Source organism: Ursus americanus, chromosome 14 (assembly GCF_024610735.1).
Source record: "Ursus americanus isolate L20-20 chromosome 14, mUrsAme1.1.p, whole genome shotgun sequence".
Lineage (NCBI taxonomy): Eukaryota > Metazoa > Chordata > Mammalia > Carnivora > Ursidae > Ursus > Ursus americanus.
Genome location: NC_142140.1, coordinates 57,674,531 through 57,697,399, shown reverse-complemented (window position 1 = coordinate 57,697,399; position 22,869 = coordinate 57,674,531). Strand labels below are relative to the sequence as shown.

Genomic DNA, 22,869 nt, shown 5'->3' with positions numbered 1-22,869 from the left:
GGCTCCTCGGGGCGCCGGGGACCCAGCCGGCTTCGGTTGCCCGTGGCAACGCGTGGCGCCGCGCTTCCTGTATTGATTCGAATCACGGGCTACGTCACGTCCTCCCGAGATGCCCGACGCGCGCAGGCGCAGTCGTGCGGGGTGGGCGGGGCGGGGCGCGGCCCCGGCGGGAGGCCCGGGCGCGCGGGGGCGTGGCGGGGCGTGGCGGCCGCACGCAGCGCGCCGGCGCGGGGGCGTGGCCGGCCGCGGGAGCGCGCGCGGCGGAGGAGGGCTCCGGGAGGCCGCGGAACAGCGACCGCCGCCATATTAAGGAGCGCGGAGCCCGGGGTCCCGTCGGCGGCGGCCGCGGCCGGACCAGTGCAGCTGCGGGCGGCGGAGGCCGGCGCGGCGTGGTGCCGGGAGAGGCGGGGTTGGCGGAGCCAGCGGGCGACCGGAGCGAGCCAGGTGAGGCGTCCGGGATCTGGGGACCCGCCCCCCGGGCCCGAGCCGCGACCTCCCGAGCCGGCAGGGCCCGACGGCGGCGCGGGCCTACCCCGGGCCCCCACCCCCGACACCCAGCTGGCGGCCCCCACGCTCGGGCCCCTCCGGGAGCCGGCCAGCCCCCCAGAACGCTGCCCCCCGTGCCGAACTAGGCCCGGGGTGACCTCCGCATTTCACTCCCGTCTTCACCCCCAAACCCGGCCCTGAGTGAGCGCCCCAGCCCGAGCCACCTGCAGCCCGAGACCTCCCCCCGCACCTCGCGTCCGAGGTCCGTTTATAAATAGGGGGCTGAGCTGTCCCCCAGAACGGCTCTTCATCTCTGGCCTCTCGAACCCGCCTCTTCCAAATTGGGACCATCCCAGCTCAGGCCCTGCCCGGATCGAGACTGCCCCCCGTGGCTGTCACGACACAGCCAGGCTCGAACCAGGCCCCCTTCCCCCACTTTGTGGCCCCCGAAACAGGTAGACGGAGGTGTGGAGACCCTGTCTATGTGGGCGCCCCTCTGGGTTCCTGGCACCCAGAAGCATTTAGGCATTGTCACTTGAGTGCATCCGTGTCCCCCCCCCTTTGCTCCCAACCCCACTGCCTTCTGCTCCCCCAGCCTCCCAGTTTGACCGGTCTCAGCTGCCATCCAGCCCGTGTCAAGCTCTCCATGTGGGCCCTGACCCCACCAAAATCTGAGACGGCCTGTCTCTGCCCGGCTACCATCCCATCCCGGAACATCCTGCCTCCTCCTGTAAGCACCTGCCCCACCAACCGGGAGCCCCAGGTGTGGAATGCTTCTCCCCATCACAGCCGTGTTCCCCCACTAAAAAATTGTGGACCCCCACCCACTGGTCCTGCACTGTCTAGACCTGCCTCCAACCCAAAGCTGGAGACCCTCTGCTGTGCAGCTGTCTAGCCTAGGCCTGTTTTGTTTTTCCCTGTTCTTTTCTCGGCAAAATCCTCCCCTCTTTCAAGTGCCTGTTATGCTAAGAACTAGCCCCCCCCCCAACTCCAGTCCACAGAGTGATGACCTCATGCCTCCCGCTGGAGAGGCTGCACCGCACCCTCTACCCCCCCTCCCATCTCCTTACTATACTTTAGATGGGGAGGATTTACCAAAAGAAAAACAATCCACCTCAACATGCACAGCTGTTCCCCTTACCACAGATTGGGGACAGGTGAGAAGGTCTTTGAAATGAAGGAGCTTGGGTGGTCTCTGCTGGAGGGGGGTGGGGGTTTGCACACTAGAGGCTGATGAGATCTTTTGGGGACAGTCCCCAGAGTGGTGCATTGTCCCGTAGAACGCACTCTAGGCTGTTGTTCATGCAGAATTTCTCGTGGGCCGTTTTGGCCTTTGAGGTCATGGGCCCCTTCTGTTTCAAGAGAAACTACTGGCCTTCTGAGCCCCAGAGTGCAAGCAGGTGCCCTGGCTGTTACAGGGCACTTTGCCGAGTGAGCAAGGTTCCAGTGCTCCAGGAGGGTTTTGTTGAGGATTGTGGGCTCTCCCCCTGTGAAAACCAGGCTTCTGGCCCTCGGATGGCTCTCGGTTCAAAGGACAGTTGCTTTGCTGAGTGGTGGGTAGTGCCCAGGGAGCTAGCTGTGCTGGCAGTTTGCTGCCCCCCCCCCCCCGGACTATTTCCCCAGGGAAATCTCAGACCCCGTGGCCCAGCCAGTGGCGGTGGCTGTTTGGGGCTAGGGGAGAAGTGCCTGGAAGCAGATGAGGAGGCAGTGAGTCTTCAGAAGTCGGTCTGCCTCCATTCTCACACGAGGCCCTCTATTTCAGCAGGAAATCTCCCAGTGCTGTTTGTTGGGGCCTCTGGCCTGGTGGTTTGGGGACCAGAGTGGGGTTGGTTGTGGGGACCTTTTGCTTGGTAGCACTGAGCGGGGTGAGGCTCCCAAATCGTTCTGTTTGGAGGGCCGATCCTGGAGACTCGCGTTAGGTGTCAAGATCAAGGGACTTGGTCTTTTAGGAACCAGCAAAATGGCACTACTGTTGTAATTCTCTTCTAGAGCAGAGGTTCTCAGCCGGGGACGTTGGTGCTGTCTGGGACATCTGTGGTGATCACGTCTGGGGGTGCTCCTGGCTTCGAGTGGGTGGGGTCAGGGATGCTGCTGCCCCACCCTGCCGCCCCATGCTCAGGATGGCCCCGAATATCAGCAGTGTCGAGGGGGGAGACCTGGGACTGGAGTTCACACTGAGAGCCCTGTGAGGGCAGGGCCTCTGTCCCCAGAGCCTCCCCGTGCCCCATAGGGCTGGAGCTCGAGAACACTGGCTTGAGTGGGTGCTAGAGGGCGGGGACAGCCGGACGGTAGGGTACGTTTGGCCCATTCTGGGAGCTGGTGGCCTTCAGAGTATCGGGCTGCCCCTCTTCTGCCCAGCAGCTTCCCGCCGTCCAGGTTCTGATCCCTCACAGGCCCCAGTAGCCTCCCCCTTGTCAGGTCCACTGGTCACCGCCCTGGCCACCTCTCCCTGCACCTGCCCGAGATTTGTTTGGTACATGGGAACGGCGGCGGGCGCTTTGGAGCCAGGCGCGTCCTGCAGCTCCTTCCTTCTGTCGAGCCCTGGGATTCGCACACAATCAGAGCTCCTTCTCGTGTGGCACGGATGTGCCAGACGGGACGTTCATGCCCCCAGCTACCATGCATCCTGGTGTCCTTGGCAAGTGAGTGCTTTCTCCTGCTGTGGCTTCCTCGCTTGAGATTGGAACAGGAGCGCACGTCGCGTCCCAGCAGCCACGAGTGGTTTGGTCCTTGACCGTCGTGCCTAACAAATGACCCCCGCCCCCCAAAAAGTGGACTGTGGACTCCACTCTCCCCTGGCTTCCTACACCTTCCCATCAGTGAGCAGCCTCCTTCACTGGCCCTCCTTTTCATTATTTATTTGCTGAATTTTTGTTGGTAACAGATCTATTCAGGTATAATTCCCATGCCCTGTCATTTACTGATTTAAAATACACAGTTCAGTGCTTTTCAGCTTTCGCATCTATCACCCTAATTCCAGAACATTCTCATCACTGCAAACAAACCTTCTTCCCTTTACCCATCAGTCCTATGCTCTCCCCAGTTCCGGCAACCACTGCCCCATTTTCTGTCAGGATGAGCCTGTTCTGGACGTGTCACACACGTGGACGCACACGCCGCGGGGCCTTCTGTGTCTGGTTCCCTCCCTGAGCGTCATGGGCTCGGGGTCCGTCCCCGGGGCAGCGCATGTTGCAGCCGAGTGACACTCCTGCCCCTGGGGACACGTTATGTTTGTCCGCTCACCAGTTGGTGGACACTTGGGCTGTTTCCACCTTTTGCCTGTTAGGACAAGAGCCACTGCGAACAGTTGACTCCCGGTTCTTGTGTGGTGACCCTTGTTTTTGATCTGAACTCAGATGCTTCTCTGCTCTCTGCACGCTCTCTGGGTGGACGCACTTCACCTCCTGTCCCCCTTTGCTGCTGCTGCCCGAGGCTGGCTCCAGAACGCCCAGCCCGCATGGCCAGTGCCAGTCGTCCGGGTGGCCTGCAGGTGCCCGGGTTGAGTTAGCCCGGAAGTAGTCACTCTTTCCTTGAACCTTTCCCGCCCCTGGCCTCCCATGGAGCCCCTCCTCTCCATCCCCCCATCCTCTTGGGATCGCCCACTTTCTCACCTGGCAGGCATGGTCTGGACCCCTGCTCCCCAGTGCTCTGCCCAGTCTCCGCGTGATGCCACCTTCGGTCCACAGAGGCACAGCTCCCACTCCCGGCTCCCTGTCCTGCCCCACCACCCTGCCACTAGCCCCAGGACATGGCCCAGGAGACCGCTCTTGTGGCCTTACCTTTCCCTCTTCTGCCCCCAGCATGCTCCTCACACCCAGCCTCCCCGAAACCTCTGCGCGGTTCTCTAGGGCAGCGGACCGCTCCTTCCGGGTCCCTGTGCTTTTCTGCACATGCTGTGCCCAGAGAAAGGAACCACCGGTTTGTGCGGGACGTGTCAGGCTGTACTTGCACAGTGTCCTACAGTAAGGAGAGGTAAACAGGCTGGCTGGGTCGGAGGTGCCGTTGGCAGGATGCAGGGAGCAAGGGCAGGGGCCAGACTGCTGCTTGGAGCTTGCCTGCACTTCTGGAAGGCTGAACAGAAACAGAAAGGTCAGCTCTGGCCTCTTGAGCCCGAGGGAAACCACTCTTCCCCCTAAGGATTCCCATAAGCCAGGAGTTCTCCACTGGGGGCAATATCTGGGGATATTTATGGTTGTCACAGTGGGGGTGTTCTAGCATCCAGTGCGTGGGGGCCAGGGATGCTGCTCAACCCCCCACTGTGCCCATGCCGCCACTCGCCCCCCCCCCCCCAAGAATGACACGGCCCCAGTGTCACCAGTGCCAGTAGGTGGGGTCGGGGGTCCTTGCCCTAAACATACTAGGTTTGAGGGTTTTCCTTCTGACCCTGCCTGGGACCTGGAGGTGGGATCCATGGCGAGACCTATCGAGGAAGCACTTGCTGACGCTCAAGGCCGCCTGTGAGGGGGTGAGCTCCCTGTCCCTGCCGGTGTGCAAGCAGATGCTGTTGTGAGGGGCTCACTCCGAGCCGCTTTCCAACCTGTCCAGCCTTGAGATCTGGCCCTGTGACAGAGGCCACAGCTGCAAACACGTACGTGAGCGTCAGTCGTTCAGGTCTGTTGCCAAGTCATCCTGCCTTTGCGCGGGCCCTCACGCCCTTGTGGGTTGGAGGTCTCACCCCATCACACTGGAGAACGGGCGCCTTGCAGCTCCGAGAGGTGGGCGACGAGCGACTTCACCCTGGGCACGTTTCTGAGGCTTCAAGCAGCAGTGCTCGCCTGGAGTCCAGCAGTGTCTCTCTGGGCTGTTGTCACAGGCTGAAAAGGGAGAGCCTTTGGTCCAGAAAGCCATTACCTCTAGACTGCCCGCCGTGGGGGGCGGGACTCCTTGATGAGCCCCAGGGCCTGTCTGCACAGAGTGAGTGGGGAGTCGGCCTTAGCTGAGTAAATGTGTGCATGCAGGAACATGCTTCTCCGGGGCCCCCACGTCTGGGCCTCCCCAGGAGTAACCTGACCCTCATGCTGATTCGTATCGGCCCCCGAGGGGAGGCACATTGTCTCCCTGTCCTGTGTCAGGCGCGGTCCTTTTGGATTCGGGCTCTTCCGGGCCTTGTCTTTTGCTGGAGTGAGAGGTGAGGGACCACTAGCTCATCGCGTTCCCTCTGCCGGGTGGGACGTCCCGCTTCAGAAGTCCCATTCTGTGCAGCACCTCTTGGGAGCCCAGGAGCCTGCGTTCTAGTTGGTGTCTGGAGACCACGGCCAGGCCTTCCACCACGCAGCCCCACGTCTTTTACCGACCACAGTCTTCCCCCCTCTGGGTGGGGGGAGAGCCATCTTCTCACCTGCAGGGGCAGTGAGGGAGGAGAAGGTGCTCCCCCTGGCCCCCCAGCCTACAGCTGTGGCCAGGAGCTCACTGGACAGCAGCAGCCGTGGCCGCCGGGGCACCTCCCCTGCCGCCCAGCCTGCACACGCTGCGGACAGAGGAGAGGGAAGCAGGCCCGTCTGGAGTCTGTCATGCACCTGTCCCTGAGCCCCTGGGATCAGCTGCCACTTCCCAGCGTCTCCTCTGGGTCAAGCACTGGGCGAGCTGCTTCGAGGAGGTCACTCCCGGTTTTACAGCATAGGTGCCATTCTCCCGTAACCCACGTCAGAGAGAAGTGGCTTGCCCAAAGCTACTGGGCCCGTAGGAGTGGAAGCCAGGACTCAAAGCCAGGTGTGTCCTTCTCTGAAGCCCCTGCATTCTCCCATAGACTTTTCTAGGACTGAATGGTGTTTTGGTTGACTGCGGTGTTGGGGGAGGGAGCCGTGAGGGCTGCTTACAAGCCTATCTGAGCCGAGGCAGAAGCAGCAAAGCCAGAGTCTCCCACGTGAGCAGAAAATTGGACAACTCCCCCTTTCTCTAGTTGGGTCTTTCTCCTGCGGTACTTCCCCAGCCTCTTAGAGAATGGCTGAAAAGAGTATGACCAGCCCCTGGGCTCCCGGCAGCACTCTCTTGTCTTCCTTGGGAGGAAAGGACTGCTAGTCAGGTGGTCTGGGGGGTGCCTGGAGCTACCCCTGGGTCTCCTGCAGCCGCACCTGTTCATCTCCCACATGGGGGCATGCGCTCTGGAGACTTCAGGGGCCCCACCCCGGGCTGTGCCCCATGGTGAAGGTTCGTAGGGAGCCCCCAGCCATTTACCAGCATATTCCCAACCTGTGGATGGTGCCCACGAGAACCGACCAGCGCATATTCCCATGTGATGGGACTCCCTACTCCAGAGCAGGTGTTTGACCTGTAGGTGGCTGGCGGGCTCGGGTGCTGGGCCTGGGGACCCTTCCACCTGGGGAGCGTCACGATCTGAGCAGCTGTGGGCAGGAGGGTGACCGTAGGAGCTGGAGCCATATTTCCCGGGGAGGATCCCAGCAAGTTCCTCCTTTATGAAAGGGAGATAGCATTGCACCTGGGGACAGAATTGAGTAAGGCACTTGGAGCAACGCTGGCCCACTGCGTTCGGGCCCAGGAGCAGTATCCCGTTGACCTGGGACCCTGGGCCCACACAGGATGGGGCGGGGTGGGTGTCCACAGGCTCCTCCGCACCCATGTGGGTAGCAGGTGCCTGACCTCTACCTGTTGGCAGGAACGGCTTCCCCCCCAGAAGCTGGAGTTACCCTCACCGGGGGCAGTTTTGCCAGGGGACACTGGGTGGTGGTGAGGACGTCTGTGGTCGTCACAATGGGGAGAGCCTCTGGTGTAAACCATTTCATTGGTAGCCACGTCCAGACTGTTGTCACCCTCGAAACACCGAGTCACGGAAGCCCTGCTGTGGGGATGTTTCATTGCCTTGGCTTTCGCTGAAGAGCCTTACAACATCCAAACCAGGAGGGACCGGTTTTTCGAGATGAGCAGGACTTTGAGGGGCTTGAAATTTGGTGAGCGCAGAGTGCTCCGTCTTGGGGGCCCCGGGGCCCAGCATGAACTTGAGAGGAGGTGTGGCTGTGCTGCGCTGCCCCCAGGCGTGGAGGGGAGACCGTTGCGTGTCCATGCCACTGTCCTTGAGTGCCCCCTGCGGCCGCACCCCCGCTCCAGGAGGCTGGGAGACGATTGGAGGCGCTGTGTGCTGTGTCATCCGTCCTTGCTCACACCAGGCCCAGCCCACGTGTTCCTCGTCTCCCTTGTCGGCTAGCCTCCCTGGCCTGGCCCCGGAGCGGGTCTGCCCCTCGGCACTGTGAACGTTCCAGCCGGACCACTGTCTGGGGGGGCGTCCCCAACACTGGGGGGGGGGGGCGAGCAGCAGACCCAGCCCCCGCGCCTCAATGCCAGGAGCACCTCAGTCATGACAATCACACATGTCCGCATGTCCCCAGACACTGCCCAGCGTGTGCTGGGGGGCAGGATGGCCCCAGTGAGAGCCACTGTGTCATGCCTGGAGTGAGCCGTCTTCTCTGAGTGCTCGCTGGGCAGAAGCCGTGTAAGCAGCGCACGGCGGGGCTGGGGAGGTCAGGGGCTGGCGGGGAGCTGCAGAGAAGGCTGGGCCCCGCTCCACGACTGCCAGGGGGAAGCGGTGTGCTCTCAGAGGGGTCCGGGCCCAGGGCGAGTGAGGAGCAGAGCGTGGCCAGTGCCCGGGAGGGCAGCCCTAGGTGCTTGGGCGACCCCTGGCCCGAGCAGAGCCTGGCTTTCGCTGTGTGGGAGCCTCATCATTGTCCTGTGAGGGGACTGGGATGCCGCCTGTCTCCCGGAAGAGCGGTCTTGGCGTTGGAAGCTTGTCTGAGGCAGTGGCCTGAGTGGGTCTCCTGGCTTTTCATCCTGGGGGCCAGTTGGGAGAAGAGAAGACCCCTTCCTCAGGGGTTGACTTGGTGGGTGGGCAGGTCCCCCAGGGACAGTATCCAGTGGAGGGGACAGTGGCAGCGAGTGGCTGAGGGCTCTGGCCCCCTCACCTGACCTGGACGCCAGCCTGCCCCAGTCAACAGGGTGAGCTCGGGGGGCGCTCACTGCTTCCTTCCTGGCTCTGTCTCGGGCTAGGCCTGGGGGTTGGGGGGAGCCTTTGTGCCGCGGCCCGCGCTGCGGACTGCTCGGGAACAGAAGAGTCCGTGCACGCTCGGACGTGTTATTGGGAAGTTCTCAGATGTGCGGTGAAGGCAGCCGAACGTTGGGCGCCCTGCCAGCCTGGGCCACAGCTGCAGAACCCCAGAAGTGCACACTGACGTGCGGGGGAAGCGGGGCTCCTTCCTCTCCTGCCCCCACTCCAGTTCCTCCCCCACAGCTGACCTGTGCTATGGTTTCTTCCCCGGCCTCCGGAAGTAGCTTGTTGGCACCGAGCTGCGCTCATGGGCTGGAGCTCGCTGACCCTCCTGCTGCCCCCGCCACTGCCCTGTGCCCTGGTGGGGACGTGAGCCTCACGCCACCGCGTCGGCCCTCGCCTTCCACTCTCACACGCAGCCTGCAGACCGCGTCCTTGTATGTGGTTTCGCACACACAACTATTACGGGCGAATTCTTAGAAGTAGAGACACCGCATCAGAAAGGATGTGTGTTTTAAATCTGGAAAGCAACTGCCAAATTGTCTTCCCTGGAAGTCGGGTTTCAGCTCCTGCCAAGGAGCGCGTGCCTGCCTTCTCTGTTTGCCGGGGCGGCCGGGCTGTCAGCTGACCTGGGAGCTTGGGGCTCAGGGGTCGGGACCTGCTGCCCTCCGGCTGCCGGCGGGGTGGGCGTCCTCTCTCAGAAGCGTCGTGTTCATACCCTCCACGGCTTCGGTGTCTCCCGTGGCTGGCAGGTGTTTTTCCCGCTTGTGTCGTCTTTTTAAATAAAACCGTTTGTGGTTTATCTTGTTTTGCGGACGGTTTCCGTTTCTCCTGGGCCCTGCCATCCCTGCGACAGATCAGCCCCGTTGGTCTCACAGGGAGTCACCAGGGGGCGTAAACGGTGGCCTTGCTTTGTAAATGGGAGGCTCTGGTTTCCATTGGAAGTGAGTTCCTCTGGGCTGAGAGGTTTAGACTCTGTAGCCCACAGTGTGACCATTCCCGGTGCTGAGGCCCCTCGTTCCCCAGAGCCCCACTGGCCCTGAGCAGCCCTGCGGGGGGAGAGCAGGGGAGGGGTGTCCACTGAGCATGTGAACTGAGCATGGCCTTCACTTGGCCCCCCCAGGGCTCACTGCCTGGTAGGTGGCAAACAACGCCCCAGTCAGGGCTGGCCAGGGTTGCCTCTGCACACAGTTGGCCTAGGGACATTAGCTGCCTCTCTGACCCTTGTTTCCTTGTCCGCAAAGTGGAATGGACAGGCGACTAGCCCAGCTCTGGGAGAGTACCCGCTGATGGTAGAACTTACCAGAATGGAGCCATGATCGCTTCTCTTTGTGTCCCTTCTTCTCCCCTGCCATAAATCCCACTGGGGATTCTCGGTCGTCAAAGTGGACACTGGCCTCCTGGAGCTCACCCCTGGTTCCCAGGCTCACCCTTGGGAAACACCCTGTCTTCCGAATGGGCATCTCCAGCTTGGACAGAAACTCGTATGGCTGTGCTGCCCCAGGAGTGGTCCCTGTGGTGAGGGCATGTTGGGGTTTGTCCTGGGGCAGGCGAGTAGGTGGACTTGGAGCTGGACGGGAAGGGGAGGGTGGGGAAGGGTCCTCACCGCCAGAGAAGTGAGGGGGGCTTGAGGGACACAGCCATCCTCCACTTCTGGACTCTGCTCTGTGACAAATGGTCTGAACTGGTCTGGGGACCTCTGCCGAGGCACACGGTACACGCAAGGTGGGGGGCGATGGCTAGGAAGGGAAGTGGCTGCTCCCACAGGTTTACAACCAGATGGAGGGCCTCAACCCCACTTCACTCCCAAAGCAGGAGGCCCACTGTGTGGCCCCGTGAGGATGACGGGGCTGGGGGAGCTCAGAGGAACCCCAGGCCCAGTGGAGGGAAGCCCCTGGGGCAGGTGGGTGTGGACGTCAGGCCTCTGGGCAGGAGCCCCTGGCCGTGCCCCCACGTGACCCTGGGGCGTTGCTGCCCCTGGCTCAGCTGTCACGTGTTCACACTCACGTGAGGCCACACACTGGGAGTGCACGCCTGCTAATGTGGCACGTGGTGTGGGCCACACCATGGTGACTAGCGGCCGCTCTCCTGTTCCTTCGAGTGTAATCCAGTTGGCTTGTCTTTGGCTGAGTGTCTGGCTTTGGGCCTGGACCACCCCAGGCCAGCGCTCTGTGTCCCCTCATCGCAGGTGAGGGTCGAGGACGCGGTGGGCTTACGCTGGTCCTTCAGCCACGTGCTGCACTCGGTCTCTGCACCGCAGGCCCCGGAACCCCAGGAGAGGCCATTCGGGGCTGTTGAAAGTCGGGCCTCGGCAGGTTGGCCTGGGTAGCTCCTTGTGTAGCCACAGCTGGGGAGGTGTGAGTGGTGTACCCCAGGTCTGTTCCTTCCCAGGCGACACGACGCTAGTACTTTCCTCAGGTGTCTTTGCTTGAAGATTTTATTTATTTGAGAGAGAGAGGGAGAGAGAGGGAACAAGCAGAGGGAGGGGCAGCAGGAGAGGGAGAAGCAGGGAGCCCAGCTTGGGGCTCGATCCCACGACCCCAGGATCACGACCTGAGCCAAAGGCAGAGGCTTGACTGAGCCACCCAGGCGTCGTCCGGTGTCTCTGTTTGAAAGGGCAGATGTTCTCTCTGGTCTACCCTCTGTGTCTGCGGACGGGACCCTCTGGGGAGCGGGATCACGCGGGATGCGTCCCACGTCTGACTTCTCTGGCCGAGCACAGGGTCTTCAGGTGCCCCCACGCTATAGCAGGTGTCGAATGTCCTCTCTGTTGAAGGCTGAGTGACGTTCCAGCGTGTGGACGGACCGCACCATGTCCATCCTTCGTCTGTGGGTAGACGCTTGGGCGTCTTTCTCTTTTTGGCTTTTGGGAGTAATGCTAGTCAGGACGTTAGAGTCCTGGTCTTGGCGTGAGTCTGCCTTCCTTTCTCCAGGGTGTGTACCTAGAAGTGGGATTTCTGGGTCACAGAGCCGTGGGGGGGGGGGAGAGACACACGGGGAGCTCATGGGGATGAGGCGGAGAGTCCGTGCTACATGGGATAGAGTCTCAGTGTGGGAGGATGAGAAGGTTCTGGAGACGGAGGGTGGGGGTGTTTGCAGAACAATGCGAGTGTGCGTGGTTGCCGCTGAGCTGTGCGCTTAAAATGGTTATGGTGCTGCATTTTATGTTACGTATCTTTTACTGTAATTTTTTTAAGCCAAGTGTTGACTTTTCTAGGGTGCTACGCCTCAGAATTCATAAACTTTTAATTTTTGACCAGCCTTTGCTTTTTCGATTTGATGCTATTTTCCTTTCATGGCCCCGGGCCCCAGCCAGAGCAGCGGAGCGATGGTGACTGTGAGCGCGCAGGGGGTCTGGGGCAGAGAGCAGGTGCGCCGCGGGAAGCTGCAGTCCTCCCAGCCCCCCCGCCAGCCTTTGTCCCCCCAACTCTTGCTTCAGCCTCCAGAGGCTCTGCGGTGCCCCCGCGGGGAGGCAGGGCTGGCAGACGTTTCACGTCGGTTTCTGGAAGCTGCCGCTGGCTGTGGGCCTGGGGTCCAGCCCAGCGCTGAAGAGCACCCTTCTCTCAGAGGTGGCCGCTCGCTCCCCCTTGTGCTGGAGAGTGCACAGCCCTTTCTGTCCTCCGTGCGCTCCTCCGTGTAGAATATTCCTGTCCTGCCTCCCCTCTTCTCACTCCTTTTCAGAGAAGCCTTCCGAGCTGGGCCGAGCGCAGTGGGAGGGGGTGTGAGCTCTGCCGGGCGGCGCTGTTGAACCCCACCCGTTGCTGCGCACGCTGGCCTGCGGGGCGAGGATGCGGCCCTGTTCTTGCTCTCGGACACGGGCTTCCCCATCCGGGGAGGAACCCGTGCTGGGACCACTTCAGCTCGTGTCCAGCCCCCCCACCTCAGGGCGAGATGTGGTCAGGGAGCAGCTTGTGGCCTCAGAGGGTCTGAAGCAGGAAGGCAACGTGATGGGGTGCATACACTGGAGGGGTGGTCCTAGGGCAAGCTCCCCGGCCCCGGGAATAGATGAGAGACTTGCACTAACCAGGACAAAGGCCAGGGGGAGCCCCGGCCTCTGAGTCCCTCAGGGGAGCCCTGGTGCTTCCCATCACATCCCCTGTGGCTTCCATAGCCTGTGGGGTGTGCCAGGACCCCACCCTGTTCCTGGGAGGGAGGCCCTACACGTGGTGGGGGGACCTGGCCATCACCATGGAGTTCCCTGTGGTCACCAGGCAGTGGAGGGGGCTGCTGCCCACTGGTGCTGACCTCTGCTGCCCTTCCTGCCCCAGGCTGACCTTGGCCAGTTGACCTTGGCCGGCAGGCTGGGCCTGCCCTGCGTCGCCATGGACCAGGACTATGAGCGGCGCCTCCTCCGGCAGATCGTCGTTCAGAACGAAAACACGATGCCCTGTGTGAGTACCTGGCACCCCGCCCCCGCTGGCACTGTCCTGGCCCCACGCGGGGGTTTGGGTGGGGACTGAGTGAGCCACTGGGCTTCACCCTTCAGAGGATGGGGTGCAGGGCAGGTGAGAGGCACAGCCACACACCAGGGAGTCCCCTCCTGGAGCTTCCAGACCCCTGTTCCCGTGGGGCCACACTCAGGACTAAGGGGGACAAGGGAGGTGGTCTGCTTTCAGTTTCCAGAGAGGGAGGTAAAGGGCGCAGTGTCTCAGACCTGGGGGTCCTGTGAGGCTGGCCTGACCGGGCAGAGGTGTGATGGTGGCATGAGGTGGCCCGGTCCTTATCTACTGGAACCCAGCAGCGTGTAGGGGTGCCTCTTTCCTGTACCCCACACCCTTCAGCCATGCTGCCTGTGTCATGGGCTCCTCTCAATGCTGTCTGAGCTCTGTGCTGCACAGTCAAGGCCTTCGCCCATGGTGTCTCAGGGCCACGCTCCTTGTGGGGGCCCCATGGGGGGGGCCTTCCTGCCTCCCCCAGCTCCTGGTGTGACCAGCAGTCCTTGATTTCAGAGCCATCACTCCCGTCTCTGCCTTGTCTTTGTGTCCCCTTCTCTGTGTGTGTCGGCGTCTCTGACTCTTAGAAGGACATGAGCATGGATTTGGGGCCCATCCCACTCCAGCGTGGCCTCATTTTAGCTGGATTACAACTGCAAAGACTGTGTCTGAATAAGGTCACATCCCAGGTGCTCGGGGGTTAGAACTTCAACACATCCTTTTGGGAGACACAGGTCAACCCACCACAGTTTCCTTACAGAAAATGGGGCATTTCTGTGACAGTTGAGGGGTGTGGGCTGGTTTGCTGGAAGCCATGCCCCCGCGTCCGCTCCCCAGTTCTGGTGAGTGAGTCGCGGTTCCGTGGGGGACCATCGTCATCTGATGGAGATGGGGCTGACGAGGCAGCAGCTCTCAGCGCAGGGAGTCCAGGGCCTTTGGTCTGTGCTGTGCCCTTTCCCGCTGTGATGGCTGGGAGGCACGGGCGCGCTCGGGCTCTGCCACTCGCGGTGTCTGGCCTCCCAGAGCTGGGAGGTCACACTGAGCACGTGGTTCACTCACCGGCTCCCTTCTGCCACCTGGATTTCTAAAAGCGAACCCCAGGTTCAGCGGCCAGAGGCCAAGTGCAGGCAGGCAGGCTAGGCCTGGCCTCAGGGTCTGAGGAGAGGCTGACCTCGGCCCTGCACGCTGGGGGGCTCTGAGCCACCAGCCCTGCCCTGCCGTCCTTGCAGGTCGCGGAGATGCGGCGAACCCTGACGCCTGCCAACTCCCCTGTGTCCTCCCCCAGCAAGCACGGAGACCGCTTCATCCCCTCCAGGGCCGGCGCCAACTGGAGCGTGAATTTCCACAGGATCAATGTGAGGGGCTGCCCAGAGGTCGGTGGGGCCGGGGGGCCAGGCGGCTCACTCCAGCTGGCCCTGCCTCCTTTCCCTCCCTCTCCCCCAGGAGAATGAGAAGTCCCCCAGCCAAAACCGGAAAGCCAAGGATGCCACCTCAGACAATGGCAAAGGTCAGGAGTCAGGCCCCCCCAGCAGGCTTCCCCCCCCCCCACAACCGCCACTCCCCTGCCCCTTCCCGGCCTTATGGAGCCCACTGCCTGCAGACGGCCTGGCCTACTCCGCCTTGCTGAAGAATGAGCTGCTGGGGGCCGGCATCGAGAAAGTGCAGGACCCACAGACGGAGGACCGCAGGCTACAGCCTTCCACGCCTGAGAAGAAGGGCCTGTTCACGGTGAGCCCGCTGCCTCTCCCCACTGGCAGCCTGCATCTTGCCAGGCCACCCGGCTCGGCTCCCCACGTGCCCCTCCCGCGCTCACCCTGGGAGCCACTTAACCCCACGCCTCGAGCCAAGGCTTTGCTCTCCCACCACGAAGGCCGCGCTGGGGCAGGTGCCACGTGCAGGGTCCTGAGCCTTGGGGTAGCCCCCGCGCAGGGGTGGGAAGAGCCTGGCTTGGGTCTCCTGAGAGATGGCCAGGGGGCTGGTGGCCGTCGGGGCAGCAGGGAGGCCGACACGGGCAAGTCACTGTCCAGACGATGCTTCAGGCCTGAGGCCTGTTTTGCATCTCCGGATCCCTGGAGCCTAGGCCACTGCACCTTTCACCCAAGCTCCTCTGGGTTCAGTGTGCAGCCCGCACTTCTGCCCAGCCTCCGGCAGTGCGGGGGCACCGGGGCTTTGGGCCTGAAGTCCCTGAGCTCAGGCTGAGGCTCTGCACAGCGGGTGTCCCCCCTCTCCCACCTCCAGTATTCCCTCAGCACCAAGCGCTCCAGCCCTGATGATGGCAACGATGTATCCCCCTACTCCTTGTCCCCAGTCAGCAACAAAAGGTGAGCCTGGGCCTGTGTGGGCTGGGACAGGGCTGGGCCGGCAGCCAGGCGGTGCTCGGGGGCCAAGATTGGTCCGAGACCCGCACTCGGTGCAGGCGTGGCTCAGGAGGCCCCCCGCACTGGGAACGCACTGCAGGCTCGGCGGCATTAGGCCCAGACGGGGGAGGCAGGGGAGGCTCCCCAGAGGAGGTCCAGGCAGAGGGCACGGTGTGGCTGTCAGTTCAGGGAGGTTGGTGGCCGCTGGGTCACCCGCAGCTTTGGGATCATGTGGGTGGCAGAAGGGGGAAGGGTGAGCAGGAGACCCCAAGCGGGGAGCCTGGGGCTCCTAGGGCTGCGGAGGAGGAGAGGAGACCGCGGCTGCTTTAGGACATGAGGTGGGCTCTCCCTCCCTGCAGTCAGAAGCTCCTGCGGTCGCCGCGGAAACCTACCCGCAAGATCTCCAAGATCCCCTTCAAGGTCCTGGACGCCCCGGAGCTGCAGGACGACTTCTACCTGAACCTGGTGGACTGGTCATCCCTCAACGTGCTCAGCGTGGGGCTGGGGACCTGCGTGTACCTGTGGAGCGCCTGCACCAGCCAGGTGGTGCCGCTGAGGGCGCGGGGGGTGGGGGGGCAAGCCGGCCCCCAGGGTCCAGGGCAGCCACCGCGGGCCCCCTCCCCACCGTGGGCCACAGCCTGCGGACCGCTGTGAGGGTCGCGTCCTTGGTGGGGGTCCTCACACCTACGTCAGTAGTGAATCTCAGGGCCTGCAGGGCATGAAGCCACTGCTCTTTGGGGTGGGCTGTTTCGGGAATAAAACCAAATGCAAGAGGGGGCCAAAGAAGGCAAGTGAACCCACCTCAGGGAGAAGGCCGCCAATCTGGTCGCAGCGGCCTGTGGCCTGCGCCTGCTGCACGGTACCCTGGTCGCCCGAGCGCCCCTCCCCAGGCTCTGTGCCGTCTGTCGTCCCTGTGCTGGTGTGTGTCCCCTCCCAGCGTGCAGCCTCCTGAGCACCCCGGCCACGTCACCCTGGGTCTCAGCGCTGACACCAGTGCGCACGGGCCTGAGGCGTCCTGGAGCGAATGAACGGGTGGCGGGGGGGGCAGACGGGGATGAACAGATGGGGAGAGCCTCAGAGGCCCAGCGGGCAGCACCTGGCACATGCTGACTGCTTCCCCTCTCCCAGGTGACCCGGCTCTGTGACCTCTCCGTGGAAGGGGACTCGGTGACGTCTGTGGGCTGGTCTGAACGGGTCAGTACACGGGCCCCGTCCACCAGCTGGCAGGGCTGGCACAGGGGAGATGTGACCCAGTCTCATGGGCGGAGGTCCTGCACAGTGCTGAGGGGGCTTCAGAGACCCACAGGGGCCGGACCCCAGCCTGGAGGTCACTTGTGTAAGCTCCAGGAGTGGCCTCGACACCGCTGCCTGTCCCCAGCCTGGTAAAGATGGTTACAGAGATGGGGCTCCTCCCCAGAGACCCTCGGCCAGACTTGGTTCCCTGAAGACCACCCTCCACCCCCCCCCCCCCCCGCCTCCACGGCTGACACGGCTGCCCCACGTGGACGCACACAGATGTTTAGTGTGTCGGCTAGAGTATTTGGCTGTTCTCCCTGAGGGTTCCAAGCAGGGGTATTCTCTTGGCCCAAAGGAACTCGCAGAGAAGTGGCTCCGAGGCCCTGCAGCAAGGAGGGAGAGGGAGAGCCAGGGAGGCCTGTCAGGGAGTGGTCCCCGTGCCTGGGCCTCATGCCCGCTCCATCCCCTGTGTGATCGGTCCTAGGGGAATCTGGTGGCCGTGGGCACGCACAAAGGCTTCGTGCAGATCTGGGATGCGGCCGCAGGGAAGAAGCTGTCCATGCTGGAAGGCCACACGGCACGTGTCGGTGAGGAGCCACCCAGTCCCCTGGCGGGCAGGTGTGATCCCTGGGGGGGCCAGGCCTCAGCCTCCCTTGCCCTCTGCCCGGCCTCCAGGGGCGCTGGCCTGGAACGCTGACCAGCTCTCGTCTGGGAGCCGGGACCGCATGATCCTGCAGAGGGACATCCGGACCCCACCCCTGCAGTCGGAGCGGAGGCTGCAGGGCCACCGGCAGGAGGTGTGTGGGCTCAAGTGGTCCACAGACCACCAGCTCCTCGCCTCGGGGGGCAACGACAACAAGGTAGGCGCCCCGGGGCCCCCGCCATCCCAGCCTCTGGCCATCCCTTCCGTCACAGGGCAAGGGCGATGCGGGTGCTGCCCGGGGAGGTGGGGGGACTGCGAGGAGTTTGGGGGGCCTCACGGCCACTGCCCCCACAGCTGCTGGTCTGGAACCACTCAAGCCTGAGCCCCGTGCAGCAGTACACAGAGCATCTGGCGGCCGTGAAGGCCATCGCCTGGTCCCCGCACCAGCACGGGCTGCTGGCCTCTGGCGGCGGCACAGCTGACCGCTGCATCCGCTTCTGGAACACGCTCACCGGGCAGCCGCTGCAGTGCATTGACACGGGCTCCCAGGTGTGCAACCTTGCCTGGTCCAAGCACGCCAACGAGCTGGTGAGTGTGGGGCTGGGTAGGGCCTGTGGGGCCGGTGTGCACGCCTCCCACCTCATTGCTAGAAAGCCTTCGGAGTCCCTCCGTGAGGAGCTGGCGGCAGAGGAGCCTGGGCATGCAGGAGGTGGGAGGAGGAGGAGCCCTGGCCGAGTCGAGGCTTCCCCTGGGGTTCTGAGGGGAAGCCAGGCACCCACGCCCGGTGCCCACCAGAGAGGTTCCCAGAGCTCTCAGGCACTGGACGGCTCTGGCTCAGTTCGTCCATCTGCCAGAGCACAGGGATCGAGGGCGGTCACCTGTGGCCTCTGCGCCTTGCCTGCTGAGCCTAAGAGGGTTCCTGGGTGGGTGCATCGGATCGCTTGTGTCTAGGCCCCAGGGCTGCAGAAGAGGGGCCTGAGTTCGGACAGCGCCCTCTCCACCCCCCAGGTGAGCACGCACGGCTACTCACAGAACCAGATCCTGGTCTGGAAGTACCCGTCCCTGACCCAGGTGGCAAAGCTGACCGGGCACTCCTACAGGGTCCTGTACCTGGTGAGTCTGTCCCGCCTGCAGTCTGGAAGAACACCACTTCCCTGTGCCCCTGAGAGGCGGTGTGCAGCCCCTGCCTCCTCCAGGCCAGAACAGCAGGGCAGGCTCCTGTCTGCACGGTCAGGTCGTCCCACTACCTGGAATCTGCTTTCCCGCACCCCTGCCCTTCCTCTGCTCATCCGTGTGTGTTTGCGCTCGCACAAGAGGAAACCGCTGCAGATAACCCGGGTCCGAGCACTCCACTGATCTCTGCCAGATCGTCATTTGCTCTGGCTTGGAAAAAAGACTTCCTTTCCAGATGTGCTCTTTTTTTTTTCTTTTCAGAAGACAATGTTTTGTGCTTAAACCTACATATCATTTGTCCGATTGTGCAGAACAGACTGTCTCTCCCTGCGGCAGGTGGGGGGCGGCCTTGTGTTTTCACCAGGGGGCTCTAAGTTGCGCCTCTGTCGTGCGGCCTCGGTGGGGCCTGCCCGCTCCTGCCCCCCGCCCCGGGCTGCATTCCAGCAGCTCTGTCCCAGTAGGGCTGGTGCAGGGCATAAGGCCGAAGGGAGTCTGTCTCCTCCTCAGGCCATGTCCCCTGACGGAGAGGCCATAGTCACCGGTGCTGGGGATGAAACGCTGAGGTTCTGGAACGTCTTTAGCAAAACCCGTTCGACAAAGGTAAAGTGGGTCGGTATCAGTGCCAGATGTTCCCCCACGCGCGTCCCCTCAGCCTATCCTGAGGGCTCCCCCGTCCACAAACGCCCAACCAGCCCCATTTACCCCGTCGGCTGTAGTCTCCCCAGGAGTCTCCTCTGGGACTCCCACATGCCCCCTCTCTGCTCCTGCATCGCTGTGCAGCCCCAGGCACGTGGCACAAGGCGCTTGGGGCCTTGCTCCCCTACTCACCTCGGGATGCTGGGGAAGGTGCCTGCAGGCTCCCCTGGCCCAAAGCCTCACATGCCCTCCAGGCAGAAGTTCCTTCCCGCACCGGTGCTGCCCGGCCCCGACGGCCTGGCCGCGCGGCCCATGATTACTGGGCGGTCGCCTGGAGGGCTGTGGGCTCACCGGTCCCTCCTGTGTGCCCTGCAGGAGTCCGTGTCAGTCCTCAACCTCTTCACCAGGATCCGGTAAAGCCTCGGGCCTCATTGTCCAGGTTGGAAGAGTCCCACCTCTCATCGGCGTGCATGGACCCTCCCCACCCCAGCACACAGTCCCCGGAGGAGGCAGCCGGGGCGGGCGGGGAGTCGGGCCTGGAGAGCCCCTGAAGATTCTCATTAAAGCCTGATTGCGAACCCTGGCAGCCGGTGTTTGGGGCGGGGACGTGGCCGGGCCCCAGCAGGAGAGGGGGCCCCAGCAGGGACCATCTGTTTGGCTGCTCTGCGTGAGCACGATGGACGCCTCCTGGGACCCAGCCTGCTTCCGTCTGCGTCCGCTGCTGCACCGTCGGGGCCGCATGCCCTTCCCAGAAGCACGTGCTCGCCGCCACCACCGCCACCACCATTGCCACTCATGCCTACAGGACAGACAGCTGGACGCCAGGTGGTCAGCTGGGGCTGGGCGGACAGCTGAGGTCAGCCCACGGATCAAAGGGACAGAGCCACCTGATAGGTTTCTCTGCGGCCAGTCCTGCTGTCCTGGCCCCAGCAGCCATGCCACTGACTTTCCCAGGGGCACGGCGCCACGCCAGAAGCGGGCCCTGGGCAGTCTCCGGGCCGAAGGAGGTCATCTTGAGATGGACTTTTGTCTGAGGAAAACAAGTCAGGTCCACTCGCTGTGTTGTGCTTACCCTGACCCTGCACTGTCCTTTACTAACGGGGGTCACGGCCCTGTTTTATCCCCAAGCAGGACTCGGGTTCTTGCGGCTTGCTGGGCAGCCGGTCAGGGTAACCCAAGGGCAGAATCAACCCTAAGGGCCGGGTCCTGTGGGCATCTGGCCCCTCCTCCCAAGCCCCTTCCCCTACCCCAGGCCACCACATTGAGTCCTATCCATCTGTGCCATTGGCCGTGGGGCAGCCAGGGGAGGAGACACCCATAGGTCCTTCCAGAAACTAACTGAGCTTCTCCTAACCCACGTCACAGTCCTCTGCCCTGCCAGCTGCACATGGGCCCATCCCCTCCTGCCTCATCTCCAGACCAGGAGACATCGAGGGAGGAAGCAAGGGCCTGGGTGTGGTCAGGGGTGTAAGCAGCAGTCCTCCCCTCCTGGGATCACGGGGTGCTGACGGAGTGGACAGGCGAGGCGGGCCTGGGCTAGGTGGGGGTCTGGCAGAGCCAGGGGCGTCCTGCACAGGTTCCCTCCAGGTCCCTGTGGCCTCGTGCTCCCCTCCGGGGGCCTGTGTGTGCAGGTGTATATATGTACTTGTGGGTTTTCTGTGTTCTTGTAGACGGGTCCCAGAAAAGTGTAAGGCTGGTTGGGGGAGGGGAGCAGTGGCTCACCCGCTATGCATTGTGGGGGACAGCGCTCACAGCTCCCGAACCTGAACCAGGGGAACAGTGGGAGCCCACCTCCCCGGCCCCGGATCTGCCTGCCGCAGGGGCAGACGAGGGACAGTGTACATAGATGTGTGTATTCTGATTGGTCAAGTTCCCACTTCTCATTTTTGTTTGTTTTTTTTAAGAAAACAATCCTGACTTGGCCACGCGTTCGCCTTGTGCAGTTGCCAGAGCCCAGGAGCTGGCTGTGCCCGTGTGACTGTCGGACCTGCCCCTGGGAGTGGGGACTGTGGGGCACCAGTCTGTGTGCGGCTAGTTGCAGAGGCAGGGGATGGAGGGGCTCCTGGTGCAGAGCAAGCCTTGTTTCTTGTGAAATGTAGCATCGTTGTCATTAAACCAGTGGTGGGTTCATGCACTGCTAGGGCTGGCTGTCCATCTGTCTTGTCCCCAGCTGGGGTGTCCTGATGTCGCAGACGGGGCCAGGCGGCTCGTCCTGGGTGAGCTGGTTATGGAGAAGATTCGCAGTGTATAAGAGGTGCCGGTGACCCCAAATTCAGGGCCCCTGGGGCCGAGGACAGGGGTATGGCCCTGCTGCGGGGAAGAGGCACACCCCTGGTTGCCATCTGGAAGGGGGAGAGTGGGGTGGGAGTGGTGGTCTATGCACGCAGAAGGCCGGTCACGGTGGGGTAGAGGGAGGGCTGGGGGTGGAGGAGCCGATGAGGACAGGGGGTTAGGGGTGAGGGGGCCGCACAGCAGTTCTCAGGTAGGGCAGGCGCCGCTCCCACCTCTACCTGACAGATGGGGAAACTGAGGCCAGTGGGTGACCTTGCTGGCCCAGCATCTCACACAGGGGAGATGGGATGGGGGGGCAGGCAAGATTTGTTGCTTTGTTGTCATTCTGTCGATCCTTGAACATAGCTCTTGCGGTAAAGGGAAAGAGATTTCACAGTAGTTGAGGGTTGAGGCACAGGCCATTGGAGGGGAGGCTGGTGGGGGGCAGGGAGGCCAAAGGGGAGGACGGAGGGGGTGGCAGGGGAGGGGGGGTGAGGATGCCATGAGGACCGGAGAAGAGGGGGATTTGGAAGTGGTCGAGGGGAGTAGAGGTCTTGGGGCTGGAGGGGAAAGCCAGCTTAGGCCAGAGGAGTGGTGATTCCAACAGGACCTGGCAGGTCAGGGGTCCCCAAGGGGGTCTGGAGAAGAGGGGTGAGCCCCCCTACAGTGAGCAGCTGCCCACAGCTGGCCAGCACCCAGGCCCTTCCCTGTAGGTGAAGGAGCCCTGTCCAGGGCAGTGGGGACCGGAGACACCAGGCCACAACGCCTGCCCTTCCGGGCCCCAGTTGTGGCAGACCGTGAGAAGCATGTGTGGCTGGGACAGGGGGCGGGTGGCAGGAGGCCCTGGGGAAGGGCACCTTTGAACCCAGAGCCCGAGAAGAGCCGTGTGATCAGGGGCCTGGAGAGCAGGGAGAACCTGGGCGGAGGGGATGCTGCAGGCAGAGGGCACAGTCCCTGCAGAGGCTCTGGGCAGCGTGGGGGAGGGGATGGGACTGGGGCTGCAGCGCCTTGGGGGCCATGGGGACAACGGGCTTGTACCCCAAGAAGGCGGGAACCCTGGGTATGTGCCGAGAGGGCAGGGAGACTTCCCATGAGACCCACCAGCAGGGCCGGCACGGAGGCTAGCAGGTGGCCCTGCCCCACAGCCAGGAGTAGGTGGAAGTGGGGGGCAGGCAGATCTTGGAGTTCTTGCTATGTTGTTACTGTGGTAAGATGTGCATAACATACAATTTACCATCTTAAAGCTTGTAATTCAGTGATTAATACATTCATGAGGTTGTGCTGGCACCGTGTCTGGCTCCAGAACATTCCATCACCCCAAAAGCAACCCCGTCCCCATCAGCTGTCACTCCCCCTCCCCCGCAAGTCCCCTTCCCGCCCATGGAGGAGCCTGTTCTGGACATGTCATATAAATGGACTCACATCCCATGTGGCCTTCTGTGTCTGGTTCCCTCCCTGAGCGTCGTGGGCTCGGGTCTGTCCCCAGGGCAGCATGTGTGGGGGCCCCGCTCCTGTTTGTGGCCGAGGGGCGTGCCCACGTGTGGGGGACCGTGGCCTGTGCGTCCTCCGTGCGGTTGAGGACCGTGAACCGAGCTGCTGTGCGTGTGCCCGCGCGTCTCGCTCTGAGTGTACCCCAGCAGC

At 63.0% G+C, this 22,869-nt stretch overlaps 1 protein-coding gene across 6 annotated transcripts; it reads left to right on the top strand.

Annotated features, from left to right (window-relative positions):
• Window positions 1-249: 249 nt before the first annotated feature.
• FZR1 (fizzy and cell division cycle 20 related 1) lies at window positions 250-22,656 on the top strand. Of its 6 annotated transcripts, none has more exons than XM_045804393.2 (15): window positions 250-444; window positions 1,082-1,216; window positions 12,748-12,870; window positions 14,142-14,267; window positions 14,356-14,419; window positions 14,513-14,640; window positions 15,151-15,233; window positions 15,629-15,812; window positions 16,398-16,463; window positions 16,990-17,092; window positions 17,181-17,365; window positions 17,503-17,736; window positions 18,100-18,261; window positions 18,829-18,930; window positions 19,333-22,656. In XM_045804393.2, exons 2-15 carry the CDS (start codon window positions 1,133-1,135, stop codon window positions 19,372-19,374), a joined length of 1,686 nt encoding a protein of 561 aa, XP_045660349.1. In that variant the 5' UTR covers window positions 250-444; window positions 1,082-1,132; the 3' UTR covers window positions 19,375-22,656. The 6 variants fall into 6 exon arrangements, with proteins under 6 accessions (XP_045660349.1, XP_087723525.1, XP_087723523.1 ...); XM_087867399.1 differs by having other exon boundaries at window positions 1,082-1,249; window positions 18,829-18,921; XM_087867397.1 differs by having other exon boundaries at window positions 1,082-1,249.
• The last annotated feature ends 213 nt before the right edge of the window (window positions 22,657-22,869 follow it).